Source organism: Canis lupus, chromosome 9 (genome assembly GCF_048164855.1).
Source record: "Canis lupus baileyi chromosome 9, mCanLup2.hap1, whole genome shotgun sequence".
Lineage (NCBI taxonomy): Eukaryota > Metazoa > Chordata > Mammalia > Carnivora > Canidae > Canis > Canis lupus.
In genome coordinates this window covers 62,990,426-63,003,538 of record NC_132846.1, presented here as the reverse complement: position 1 = coordinate 63,003,538, position 13,113 = coordinate 62,990,426, and the positions used below count along the sequence as shown (strand labels likewise).

The following is a 13,113-nucleotide window of genomic DNA, read 5'->3' as shown; positions in this document are numbered from 1 at the left end:
CGAGTCCCCTCAGGACAGGGGGCGAGAAGTAGTGTCAGCCTGCAGCTGTCTCCAGTCGAGCTGGGGGACTGGCTGGCTTGGGGTCCTGCATATTCCAGAGTCCTGTGGGGCCCAGGGGGGCTGCAAATGCCCCCAACCAGAATCACGGCCTTTCACAGAGCCTCCAAAGGACAGCGAACTGGAACAGCATCTGCCTTCTGCTCTCTCCCCACAGCCGAGGTCTACATTGGCATTGGGAAGCCCGCAGAAGCCACGGCCTGTACTCAGGAAGCTGCCAACCTCTTCCCGATGTCCCACAACGTCCTGTACATGCGTGGCCAGGTTGCTGAGCTCCGGGGAAACCTCGATGAAGCCCGGCGGTGGTACGAAGAAGCCTTATCCATCAGCCCCACCCACGTGAAGAGCATGCAGCGACTGGTGAGTCTCTGAGCCGGGCCGGGACCCTCCTCCTGGACTGGGAGCACCCCTTGGAAGCAGCAGGCGGCTCATGACCCCTGAACCCTCTTGCGGTTGGAAGGCCCTGCACTTAGCCTGCCAGGCTGTCATGCTGCACAGAGCCAGCAGTGCCATGGCCATGTGGCTCACATAGCCGGGGCCCTGGGTGTTGGCAGTGCTCAGCCTTAACAGCCCTCCCTAGCAGTCCCGTTCTCTCGGGGGGGGGGGGGGGGGTGTTCACCGGGTCCCCGGGCACTGCCTCTGTCACCTTAGTCTCTGTGCTGCTCGAGGGCTGTCCACACCCCAAGGAGACTCTAGCTTGTCTCCGAGGCCACTGGCCAGCAGGGGCAGCCCATCCGAGGAGGGAGGATCAAGGTAGGTCACCTAGTTTCCACACTGCGTACAAGTGTGGTGGCCCCCCAGAAGTGCACATGCACCCCAGCAGCCTGGGGCTGCTCCCCTGATCTGCTGTCTCCCAGCCCAGAGCCAGCTGTCCCTCTGCCTGGGTTTCGGTTAGTGGGGGGCAGACTAATAGTCTGCAGAGTTCCGGTCACCACTCTGCGTCAGGCACGTGTATTGAGCACAGCTGCCCCCACAAAGCCAGTGGTCTTTTGTCTTCCCGTGAGAGCCTGAACTGTAACTAAGAAGTCACCAAAGTCTGAGTGGCCAAGGAAAGCCATACGGCTTCTCTGGGCCTGCGTGCCAGGGCCGGGGGCCAGGATTTGTGCTTCTTTCTCAGTGGAAGGCTATGTTGGATTCAATCACCCGCAGGAAGAAGGAACCTTAGAGTGAAACCGAGGTGGCCCTTGGGAGCCCGGTGTCCGTAATCAGGGTTAGTGTGCCGTACGAAGAGCGAACACTGGACAGGGGGTCCGAGAACCAACCCTGTGGGGTCAGTCACTCACTCTTTATCTTTGGGGAGAAAGACCCTAAGCCATCTGCACTCGTTTTTCTTTCCATAAAATGAAAACAAAGCAACCAAGGTGGACGGTGAGTGTCATCCAGCTCTAGGAGTGTACAGTTTTGTACCTAAGAAGTAAAGCGTTCTCGGAAGGACCCCAAAGCCCTTGATCTCTTCCATCTCTCATAGTCATAGTGCAAAATGTGCAAGGGGCTCAGCAGTTTCAAAAATAACTAACTACTGGCTTTCAGTTTTAAAAATAAATCAGACCTTACCATAATTACAGCTCCTTGATTTTTTTCCACCTTCCCTTTATGAGCATTTTGTAGCTCAGTACAGCTTTATAAATAATTTTACATATTATCCAAACATTAGTCTGTTTGATTAAAAATATTACATGGCTTTTAATTTCTGTCTCTCTATTGTAAGAGTGATTTGTAAAGAGCTTTTCAGATCTCTGCGCTTTCGCTAGAGCGTCGCAGAAGAGCTATCACCAACACTGTGTACCCAGCCTTTTTATTGAAAAGGAGCAAAAAAAAAAAAAAAAGAAAGAAAGAAAAAGGGAGCAGCCTGTTTCTACCTCGGGGCCTATGAATTATTCAGACAAGTATTTCTTGTTCATCCCTGAGGGGAACACATGAGACAAAAGATCAAATAGGAAAATCGCACTGGGAAAGTTTTCTGTTTCACCTTTGGAGGTTTTCGAGACACCCGAGCTCCCCAACAAATGTCAGGCGCTTTCCTTTCCAAAGGAGCTGCTGAGCACCCAGCCAGGGGAGCCTGTGAGCTGGGCCCAGGTGAGTTGACCCTCAGGCAACGGTTAAGCCTCTTCTGGCTCGGGGGCATCCTTGCCCCCAGAAAAGAGTAATCAAACGCTGAAGACTTCTCTCAATGCGTCCCAGTATATTCAGAAACCGCCCAGACTGGAGACAGGTTGAGACCAGCAGGCCTACAAATGTTAAGGAGTTTAGATCCTTGGATTCTCATACCGCTCAGCGGTGACTGTGATCAGTGTGACTCCCAAAGGACAGCTTGGATGGCTCTTTCTTGGTGACTGTGTAAGAGATGCACCCTGCCCTGTGTTCCCCAGATGCCCCTGCCCCCGCCCCCAACACATCTTTCCTGCCTCCATCCCCAGGCCGTGCAGGAAAGCTGTGTTTCTACAGCTTGGGGGCTAAGAAAGGACGAAGGTGGCCTTTGCAGTATACCCTCAAAGCCGAGGATGAGGCCCCAGGCTGGAAGGGGTGTGAGATCAGAATCCCAGCTCTGTCACTTCCTGGCTTGGGGACCAAGGGCACATCACCCTCTTGCTGCCCAGTGTCCTCAGATGTATGCACGGGGGTCATTTTAGCACCAGACAAATCGTAGAACGGAAACCTCTTATCAGGACACAGAAGGTCCCACCTCTGCCCCTATGGAAACCAGACGGGTTTGCAGGCCCCTAAGTTAAGGGGAGGGGTCAGCAGAGAGACCCAATGCCCTTTTTTACCAGGCTGAGTTCCAGGGAAGAGCCAGGGGCTCGAGACTTTTGTGGCGGACGGGGCTGGAAACGGCCAAGAGCCTGACACCCTGCCTGGCACTCAGGGCAAGGAGTGTGCAAGCCAGGGGCTGGGCCAGGTCAGGGCGAGGCTCAGAAGAGCCAAGTGAGAAGGCCTTGGAGACAGGGAAACCACCAGAGAACCCACCAAGGGAGTTCCGGGGAAGGACCCGGTTGCAGGCCCATCACAGAAAAAAACAATGGAAAGTGTGTCTGTGCCGGTGGCGGTGGCACGGCTAGGCTCAGGGAGGAAGGAGGGGAGCTGGAGGGACAGTTGGAGGGAGCTGTTGTGGAGGAAGGAAGCGGCGACCACTGCAGGTGGAGCCCAGGTGGCAGCCAGCGACAGAGAACTGAGTACGGTCAGGAGCTCGTTGGTTCGGAGAAGAGCGATGATTCGCTCACTTCTAGGGTTGTTGCGGCGGGAGCCGGTACGTAAGCAGGAGCGCACGCCCCGTAACACGGCAAAGGAGGCAGTGAGGCCTGGGAGGCAGGCGCTACCCGTTAAAGTTAATAGAAGGTCAGACTTGACGAAAGAAATGGACGTTCCACCGCCGTGAAAATTAACACTTTTCTCATAGTTCGAGCCTTCATCAGTGTGTTTAAATTCACATATAGAGAGAGGGGAGAGGAGACATCATGTGTTTACATTAATAATGAGTTGGCACCAGACAAGGAGGCAGAGGGCTGAGAGTGGGCAGGTGGGGGGAGCCGTGAGCAGAAGGGATAACGAATTACAAAGTAACGTGGTTGACCAGGGAGGGCATTCAGTCATCAGCCTTCTTCCAGAGACTCTAAAGGCATATTTTCAAATCATTTTTGCATAAGTGACTACATTTACATACATTTGCATACCCTGTTTCGTTCCCAGCACCCAGAATGAATTAATGCAACACGGAGCAACCGTCTCCGCACCAGTTGTCCTGTGATCTGGAGTCAGGAGTGGGGGCAGCAGGGCTGTCGGAGGCTCAGGGCAGGAGCACAGCCTCCCTGGGCAGGACCACCCAGGCCGAGGACAGAACTACCAGGACCAGGACAGGCTTTGCAAACAGGGGCATCTGCTTAACATGTGGTAACATCAGCCTGGACTCTTGGGGGCAGTGCTCGAGATTGGAGGGCAAAAAAGGGGCAAAAACTTTGAGGAGAGGAACACACGTGGCAGGGAGCCAAGCAGGCCGTGTGGAGAGGAGCTGCTAAGGCTCCCTGGGAGGGGAAAGTATGGCTGAGAAATGAGTGTATGTTAGACTGGATTAGTGGGAAACACGCCTTCCTCCAGAGCACTCGACAGGGTGAGAAAAGGTGCGAAACAGGCAGGTGGCGGAGGTCATCCAGGGCTCCACACAGTGGACAGCATGTGGGACAAGGAGGTGGAGATCCCAGGAGGGCCATGAGCTGCAGGGGCACCCAGCCCAGGGGAGCACGAGGCTAGGGGTGAGCCAGAGCCCGCACGTGCACAGGGGGGCAGGGGGAGGGCTGGCATGTCATCCCGAGGGACCAGCCTTCACCCAGAGCCCGTCGTGTACGACAGAGACCGTGATCATGCAGAGCTGTTCCTCAGAGAGGAGAAAATACAGGCTAGAAGCACCAAGGGGCCATCCTCTTGAATGTCGACGTTCCCAGGACAAGACCTAGAAAGGGACCGAAGGCCGTGAGGCACCCAGAGGAGGGTGGATAGAAGAGTGGGGAGGGCGGTACAGTCCTCCACCTGTGCCAGCCGGAGGAAGTCGTGGGGAGGGGCCTTTGGTGGAGCTCCCCACGGAAAGGGGAAGGTGGCTGAGAAGGGAGGCGGCTGGGGGTGCCAGGTTGGGTCAGGTTGTCCACCCTAGGAGTGGCTGAGGCCTTGCCTTCTGTGGGAGGATCCTAGGGCATGACAACCCCCGAGGTCAGTCGGGGTGGCTGCGTGCGGGTGGTCTCATCACAGGCCATCTTTGAGGCTTTGCTCCGCGGTCCTAGGTCTTCTGAAACATCAGGAGTCTGGAGTAACGTTAAAACGTCAGAAGTGGCGTCGTACTTCTGTCCCAAGGGAGTGAGCACGTTAGTACGCGGCTGGCAGAAGGGCCGGGCCGCTGGCAGAGGGCATGTTAGGGAGACGCGGGCAGCGGGTCTGGAGGGAGGACCTCGGCGCCCAGCGCGGCAGGTCGGGGCTTATGGGCCCTCATGACATTTTAAGCTGTTTTCACAGCCCTGAGGTTTGATTTGCCCCAACTTGGCTGGCGACAGTGCTCAGAGAAGTTCTCGGGGACCCGGAGTCCCTTCCAGGTGCGTGTGCTTCCTGGAGGAAGGCCTGATCCCCGCGCAGGCCAAGCCGTGGGACGAAGAGAGGGTTCGAGGTTGGGGGGCTCAGGCTGGCCGCGGGCAGCTTGCCCTGCCAAGTGACTGAACTCGGCTCATTTTCTCGCACGCGTCTTTTCACGTGTCCGTCTGTCTGACGAGATTTGGGGGGATGTTGCTTGTGTCTCACGTTTCATACGCTGGAAGCATACTTCTGAATCTGGGCATCTGTTGGAGAAGGGACGCGGTGAGCCGGTGAGGAGCTCGCGGGGTGACCCCGAAGCGGGCAGCCTGTGTCTGTGCATCTGTCTGTCTGATCTGTCCGTCAGGCTGGTGACCGGGCCTGGGGTGCAGGCACACCGCGCAGAGGGTGTTCTGCAGAGTCTCCGTCTCCCTCCTCCCGGCGGAATGGTGGGCAGGAGCCTAACCTTGCCTAGTCCAGCGAGAAGGCGCTTGTATCCATTCATTGCATCTGACGTACTTCCTGGGCTTTAGGAAAAAGGATTTTAACGTTGAGAAGAGCAATGTTTTTCTTTGAAGAAGGACTTGCTGCACCGTCTAGCTGTCCTCCCTCCCTCCACATCCGTGTGCTGCTTGATAGGACCCTTCAGTGGACAAGACTCCGTCCCTAGTATCCTCACCCGTGACTGTTCGCCGCTGGGGAACCTGCTCTCCGGGACCCGCCCCAGGCCGCGTCGTATGTTAGGAGCAGAACCAGGGCTGGGCGATGCTAAGTGTGGACATTTGAGGAGTCACCCAGGCGTCTACAGCTCAAGTGACAGCACAGCACAGAGGTGGCAGGGGTGAGGGAAGGGGAGCCTGGCGCTGGGTCCCACTTGCCGGGGTTCCAGGTTCACATCCCAGCCTTGTCCCGACCAGCAGCATGGCTTGGGAGAAGTCCCTCAGCTACCTGTCCGTCCATGCCATCAGCCGTTAGGGCTAACCAGAGTGTCCCTGATGGTGTTACCGTGTGGTTAGATGAGCTAATACAGGGGCACCCAGAGGGCTCCATCGGTGAAGCGTCCACCCTCGGCTTGGGTCATGATCCCGGGGTCCTGGGATCGAGCCCCACATTGGGCTCCTTGCTCCGCGGAGAGTCTGCATCCCCCTCTCCCTCTCCCTCTGTGCTCTCTCTCTCTCTCTCAAATAAGTACATAAAATCTTGGGGAAAAAAAAAAGTTAATTCAGGCCACATAGCATGCCATAAACATTAGCTGTGAATGTTGCTGTCCTCTGTAATTTGGATCGCGTCTATGATGGAAGCCCTGACAGCAAGACAGGCATCTCTTTTCCAAAAGATCTGCCCACGGGTGTGGCTTTCCTTCTGAACCAAATTTCAGCAGCCGGAGGAGCCGAAATAAGCATAGATGATGGCACGTGCTTGGCCAAAAGCACATGCTTTTGCCTTGATGTCTTCCTTTCTGTTTCTCTGGAGCCTGTAGCCCAGCTTATTAGGGTTGAAAGATATAGGAAGGGGGCATGTCCCTTGCAGGCAGAGACAGGAAGCATGTCTCCTGGCTGGGCTGGGGTGTGGGAGGGGGCCAAGTAGGGCTGCTGGGCTAGGGCACGGAGGGTGGGGGTCAGACCCTGGTCCTGAACAAAGCAGAACCTGCCATGGAGCCCAGCTCAAGTGCCATGCCCCTGAGAAGCCTTTCCTGACACCTGCCCACCCACCAGCAGAGGGGTCCCCAGCCCCTTGACTCCCCTCCATTGAAGCACCTGTTGAACCAACATAGCGTGCTCGCTTCACGGATCTGTGCTTTGGGGGAAGGGCACAGACCAGGGGCAGCAGGTAGATCTGTGGGTCAGGGAGAGGGGGAAAACTGGTTCAAAGGCCAGCTTGACCTTGACAGATGCTACTGTTACCCTTTTGCAAGCGAACCTCCCCCCCCCCCCCGCCCAGGGCACTGGGTGCTATTTCCCTTGAATAGATTTTGGGCAAATATCTTTGGAGCAGGATTGTGTTTAAATAATCAGCTTAACTGTGCAGAGGCCTGTGGATGTTGTTGGCTTGGCCTTAGCACTGTCCCTTCCAACGTGGACAGGGGCTGGGGGACACGGTACGTAGTATTGTGTGAGACCATGGAGGCCAAGCAGCTCGTTAATGCGACAGGATGGGAGTGTATTATAGGCCAGATCTCAAAGGGAGTGTGTTGTGCTGTAAGGTGGGGCTCCCCAGGCTGACCTGCAGCCCCTGCTTCGGAGGCCCAATATGGTCGAAGGCCCGAGGGGCAGCCCTGGGACCCTGGAGTGGGGAGCAGTGACTGCCCCTTTCAGGTTCATGCACTCTGCCCTGTGGTCCCCAAGTATGTTCTTCTTTGGGACTGCAGGGCTCACCATCCTCAGGCCAGAGACTGCTGGGGAACAGTATCCAGGCCGCCCTGCTGGGGTCTGCCGTGGCCTTCCCAGGCCCATGTGTGTCCCTTGGTGGTCTCTATCTGTCTCCCTCAGCTCGGTCAGAGAGGATCACCCCCTTAGAAGCTGATCTACCACAACCATGCCCATGAGAGGCCTAGTTTCAGGCTAAGATTTGAAATGGTAACTTCTAAAGAATGGTACTTTTCCTGGAGGAACCCCTGGTGCCCTCTCACCGCCCCTCCTCCCCAGAGGCGCTCACCCTCAAAGCCAAATGCCAGGTTCTACGGCCTGACCCAGAGACAGGTGCCTGGGGGGCTGAAACGGCCATCCCCAGGCAGCCTGGGACACCAAGGCAGGCATGCTGACACAGCAGTGCCATGGGATTGGGGTGGTACAGATCCAGGCGGTAGCCCCACCTCCAACACAGAGAGCCCCTTCCCAGGCCCTGGACTCTCCAGAGGCCCAGGTCCCCGCCAGTGTCCAAGAAGGTGACAGCCTCTGCCCTTGGGAGTGCCAAGGGGGGTGGGGAGCTTGTCTCCCCGGCCTAGAGCAGCCTTGTCCTCTGGCCCCCGTGCACCATACTAATGTCATTAAATATCATTTTTTATTTGAGAAAAACAGACAGCCAAACCTCACGCCCTCTGTTCAGACAAATTCCCTTGTGAAGTTGCCGGCATCCCCCCACCCCCATCACCTCTCCCCAAGGACGCTCCCTCATCCCTTGATGGTGACTCAGGATGCGTCCTTCGCCCATCTCATGTGGCTCCCTCTGTGAACGGCAGGCCTGCTGTGTTGTTCAGGACGCGACTTCTGATGTTGGTGCCAGGCCAAGGGAGACTCTGCTTATACCCTCACCCCTACCCCAAACCCAGATTCAGGTAGCTTCCCTGGTTTCCACGGCATCAAGACACATCCCTCGCTTTCACTCTGGTTTTGAGGGTCGACTCCTCCTGGGAGGGAAGAGAGAACCATGCTGTCGCAGCTGGGTTTGCACAGTGTCTGCACCTGTTTTGGGGTAGGTAGAGGCACAAACCATCCGAGTAAGGGGAGGGACTGGAGATGATTTGGGGGAAGAACCAGGTAACTGAAAGGTTTTTTTATGACTCAAGCTTCGTCCTCACGTTCATTTGAAAATATGTAATTTTTAGCTTAAAGCGCTTTCTGTTGGTTGGGTGTGTGTATCATCCTTGGAGTGAAAGGAGTGTCCCCCTGGGAATGGGGGGCTTCTGCGTCTGCCTCACGACCCCCATTCTTGCCAAACCCCCCAATAAGCTCTCGCACCGCAACCTGTATCGTCGGTGCACAGATACTCCCTGCGGACCATCTCTGCTTGCTCTTCGGACCCCTCCTACAGCTGCGGTGTCCTCTCAGCGCTGCCGGGGAGACACGGCCTCAGGGCCCCTGTGCTTCCATCGAGGGCTGAAATCGCAGACCCAGAAGCAACGCGGGCCCGGCGCAGGCCCCGAACACAGGCCATCACCGGGCCTTCCTTTGCTGCAGCTTAGGGGGAAAATTAATTCTGTGTTGATTTCTGTTTTCTGTGCTAGAGTCTTAGATGACTAATCACAGACAGCGCCATTCAGTGTCTCATTAGTGACTATGATCTAAAATTATTTAAAATCTGACATACTCTACCCAAACCATTTATTCTTAGAAATCCTGCCCCGTTGTTCCAGGACGGTTTGGCATTTCACTTCCATCGCATTCCCGCCTGGCCACAGTCACGGCTCCCTGGCTTGGACCAGACAGCAGGATTCAAGTTTGCCCTTCTCTGCGTTGTTCTGAGTGTTCCCAGATCGCTGCCCCCAACTCCCCAGCCTTATTTCAGACCTCGTTGGATTTCAGCACCTGCCTCCCCAAGGCTGCCTGCCCCGGGGGTCAACAGGAGGGCATGGCTGCCACCACAAGAAGATGGGGTTCGGGGCCACTTGCACGGGCTCGTGTCCCCTGGCCTGTCCCATGCCTCAATGGCTTCCATGTCGTTTGATGCTGGTCCCAGAGACTCCCCACTGAGTGCTCCTGGGAGGATACCCCAGAAGTTTCTCCCAGGTACTGCTTCTAGCTTTTCTTCGTTCAGTATCAGGGATGAGGCCCTAAAGCAGCCAGGATGTCTTTGGACCTGATGCTCACCTGAGCACTAAGGCATTGTGGGATTTAGAACACCAAGGAAGGGATCCCTGGGTGGCGCAGCGGTTTGGCGCCTGCCTTTGGCCCAGGGCGCGATCCTGGAGACCCGGGATCAAATCCCACGTCGGGCTCCCGGTGCATGGAGCCTGCTTCTCCCTCTGCCTGTGTCTCTGCCTCTCTCTCTCTCTGTGTGTGACTATCATAAATAAATAAAAAAAAAAAAATTATAAAAAAAAATAATAATAAAAGATTTAAAAAAAAAAAAAAAGAACACCAAGGAAATTCCCCAGTCTGAGCACCCGCCTTCCACAGGTTGGGATGCTGATGCCGGGGCCGCGGGGCCATGAGTGGCAGACCCACCTGGAATCCCGACGCCCTCACTTCCCAAGGCTCCATGCCCACCACATTCTCTGTCTGCGATACGGACCATAGCACCTGCCTTCTCGTGCTGGCTGGGGCTGGAGAGGAGATGGGCAGACCCTGGCCCCAGAGAACCCCGCTCATTTCTCTGGGGGAGGAGGGGCTGTAGGGCTCCAGGCCCTCTTGGTCACACCGCATCCCCGGAACTTGCATCCTCTCTCTTTTGCCCCCAACCAGAGTCCAGACTTGGTCTCCCCGCTGGCCTCCGACCTGGCCTAGAGGAGCCCCCGTGCCGTGTGGCACCCCTTTCTCCCCCCGTGCCCCATCCATCTGGGTCAGCAGTGTCAGCACTGATTTATGAGCCCCCATGGGCACAGCGGGGTCTCCAGGGTAGCCTTTGGCACCCCTCCTGTTGCCAGGGGGGAGGGGTCACTCAGGAGAAAGGAATGACAAACGTCCCAAAGACAAAATACCAAATATCACCAAGTCTCAGACCCTCGGGGCCTAGGAAGGTGGTGGCTGGGAGCCAAGGCAGGCCCAGCTCTCTCCCCTACCCGCCCCCCCACAGATCACAGAAGCGTGCTCTGGGCCGGGTCCTCAGACACCCCCTGCTCCGGGAAGCCAGCGATCGCTGCCAACCAAGGACTGGGATGTGGGTGCACAGAGGCTCCATTCTGGGGCACTGGGGGAGAGACCGCCTGGGGTCCAGAGGCGACCTTGCCCCTCACGGGCCTCCCCAGGACCCCAGCAGCCTGCTGTGGGAAGAGGACAGAACCATGGGTTGAGGCCCCCCCAGCTCCCAGATCCAGGCTCCCACGTCCTGAAAGCTCCCGGCCCCTGGAGAGCCCCTCTGCCAGCGTTCCCGGGCCTATAGCACACCCCCCTCCCAACGGTTACTTGCCCTCTTCCATGCCCACCCCCCAGGCTTCCCAACTGACACTCTCATCCCTCCTTGGCCTCACCTGCTCAGTATCTATGGGACCCCCCCCCCCATCTCTGAAAATATCTTTGCGGGAGTTGTCTCTTCTTAAGCCTCTTTCAGAACATCCTCAGCTGGAGGCTTGGGAGCAGGAAGGGACCCAGACATGGGCACCTTGTCTGTCTGCGTCGGGTGCTATTGTGGCTTTGCCTCTACCGCGTGTTCACCATGGTGACCCCTCGGTAACTGTCACAACAATTACATGACACAATGTGTGTAAGAGCCCGGCTCCGTACCAGATGCTGGACTAGAGCCTCGAGTCTAGAAGAGGAGCCGTAAACATACAGGAGCCTGTGTAGGAAAAGTCCCAGGGGCTCCCGTAGATGGAGGTACAGGCCACAGGCTATCTGGTCACATGGGGAGGGCAGGGGGGAGGACAGACACGGCTCCACCAAAGGTGTGACCCAGGGCCCAGGTGTCAGCAGCTGAGTGGAGGTGCCGACTCTTCCCAAGCTGGGGACGGATGGAGCTTGAGTCCATAATAAACAAAGCAGCTCTTGGAGATCTGTATGGGACCGTTGGGGCCAGGTGCTAGGTGATGGGGAGGAGGTGCTATTAATTTTTTGAGGGGTGGTTCTGTAAGGAAGCATCCTTATTTTTAAGAGATTTCGGCTGAAGTATTTAGGGACGAAGTGTCACAGTGCCTGTAATTTTCTTTAAGATACTAACTCTTGCCCCAAAAATAGATAAAGCAAGTGTGAAAGAAGTTAACGGTTGTTAAATTTAGGTGATAGGTATGGAGATGCTCATTACATTAGCCTTTCTGATTTTCCACATGCTTGAAATTCTTCAAGATTAAAACAGTTTAGGGATGTCTGGGCTGCTCATCAGTGAAGCGGCTGCCTTCGGCTCAGGTCATGATCTCAAGGTCCTGGGATGCAGCCCTGAGTCAGGCTCCCTACTCAGCGGAGCCCTCTCCCCCCTGCTCATGCGCGTGCGCTCTCTCTCGCTCTCTCTCAAATAAATAAAATCTTAAGAAAAGAGAAGAGAGATAAACAGTTTAAAACTAAGTAACATGATCAGGTTTGCGTTTTGGAGAGATGGTGCTAAAAGCCGTGGAGGATAAGTCAGGCGGTAGCTAAGAGACCCGAGTGCCGGGGCCCAGCTAGTAACTGTCCGAGAGACAGTCCAAGATAAGAGACTTTGAGAAGGCAGATTCAGTGAGGCGTGGTGAGGGAGTTGGAAGGTTCTCGTGTGATTCGCAGCCACCTGGGGCAGGTCCCTGGATGGATGAGACCACCTCCACGGTACGAGGATGCGCAGGAGGAGGAGCAGCTAGGGGAAAGAGGTTGTAAGCCTGTCGTGTGGCTGCCTGGGTCTGGAAGCATTTCCAGGGCAGGGGCCATGGTTGGGAAGCCGCGGTGGCCTGGAGGGGACAGCTGAAGCCATGAGAGGACAAGAGACCCATTCCCAGCTGGACTGTGAATCAGAGAGGGAGAAAGAAAGAAGGCCAAGGGCAGAACCCAAGGAGGGAGCACCAACACTTGCAGAGCAGGAGAGAAGTTTGGCTAGTGAGGAAATGTACCTTGTGGTCACTTGCAGTTTTCCCACCCACCCAGCTGCCTCGAGGGCCTGACCCTGCCAGCGTCACAGGCCCTCTACAGCCTCCACTCTGCTCCCGGCTCGGGGCAGCTGGCCCTGGGCCCTGCGGTGCTTGATGGGAGGCCCGTGAAACCGCCATGCAGAGGAAGGGTGTGGGAGACGGACATGGTTCCACACGGAGGAGCTGGGGGCCTGGGACTTCTCTGGGCCTCCGAGTCTTTCTCCGTGAGAAGGGATGATGATGGGAGAATCAGATGTGATCACTTCGTCGTGGGAGCCAGGCGGACTTCAGCGGCGTCTAACAGTGACTGCACGTGCCTTGGTTCCTAGGACAGACGTGAAACATCCCCTCCCGTGTCTGCCTGAGACCAGATTCTCTTCCCAGGTGACGGTGTCCCCAGGGAGGGCGGACGACCATCAATGATAACCACCAAGGCCTTTTGGGCAAGGAGTCTTAGACACACACACCCCACAGAGCCTGGGATCTGGCTTTGCCAAGAGGTCAGTCTTGATTAGATCCGTCATTGCCACGCTGGCTGATGTCCTTCCAAATGAAGCAGAAACCGCTGGCCCACCCTGCAAGGGAGCCTATGGCACATGACGCGG

General features: G+C 56.3%; 1 protein-coding gene and 1 long non-coding RNA gene across 8 annotated transcripts in view; one reads left to right on the top strand and one right to left on the bottom strand.

Annotated features, from left to right (window-relative positions):
- Positions 1 to 13,113, top strand: part of TTC7B (tetratricopeptide repeat domain 7B) — a 250,588-nt gene that overhangs the window by 219,977 nt on the left and 17,498 nt on the right. For all 6 annotated transcript variants that reach the window (XM_072839681.1, XM_072839676.1, XM_072839679.1 and 3 more), the window contains one exon: positions 215 to 417. In XM_072839681.1, coding sequence (XP_072695782.1) covers positions 215 to 417 — 203 coding nt within the window. The remainder of the gene's footprint in view (positions 1 to 214; positions 418 to 13,113) is intronic.
- LOC140640390 (uncharacterized) lies at positions 8,102 to 13,104 on the bottom strand. 2 transcript variants are annotated; one of them, XR_012037104.1, is made up of 4 exons: positions 10,949 to 13,104; positions 9,987 to 10,106; positions 9,630 to 9,822; positions 8,102 to 8,999 (listed from the first exon to the last, which is right to left on the bottom strand). It is a non-coding gene; the product is annotated as an uncharacterized lncRNA (long non-coding RNA). The 2 variants fall into 2 exon arrangements; XR_012037103.1 differs by lacking the exon at positions 10,949 to 13,104 and having other exon boundaries at positions 9,987 to 10,866.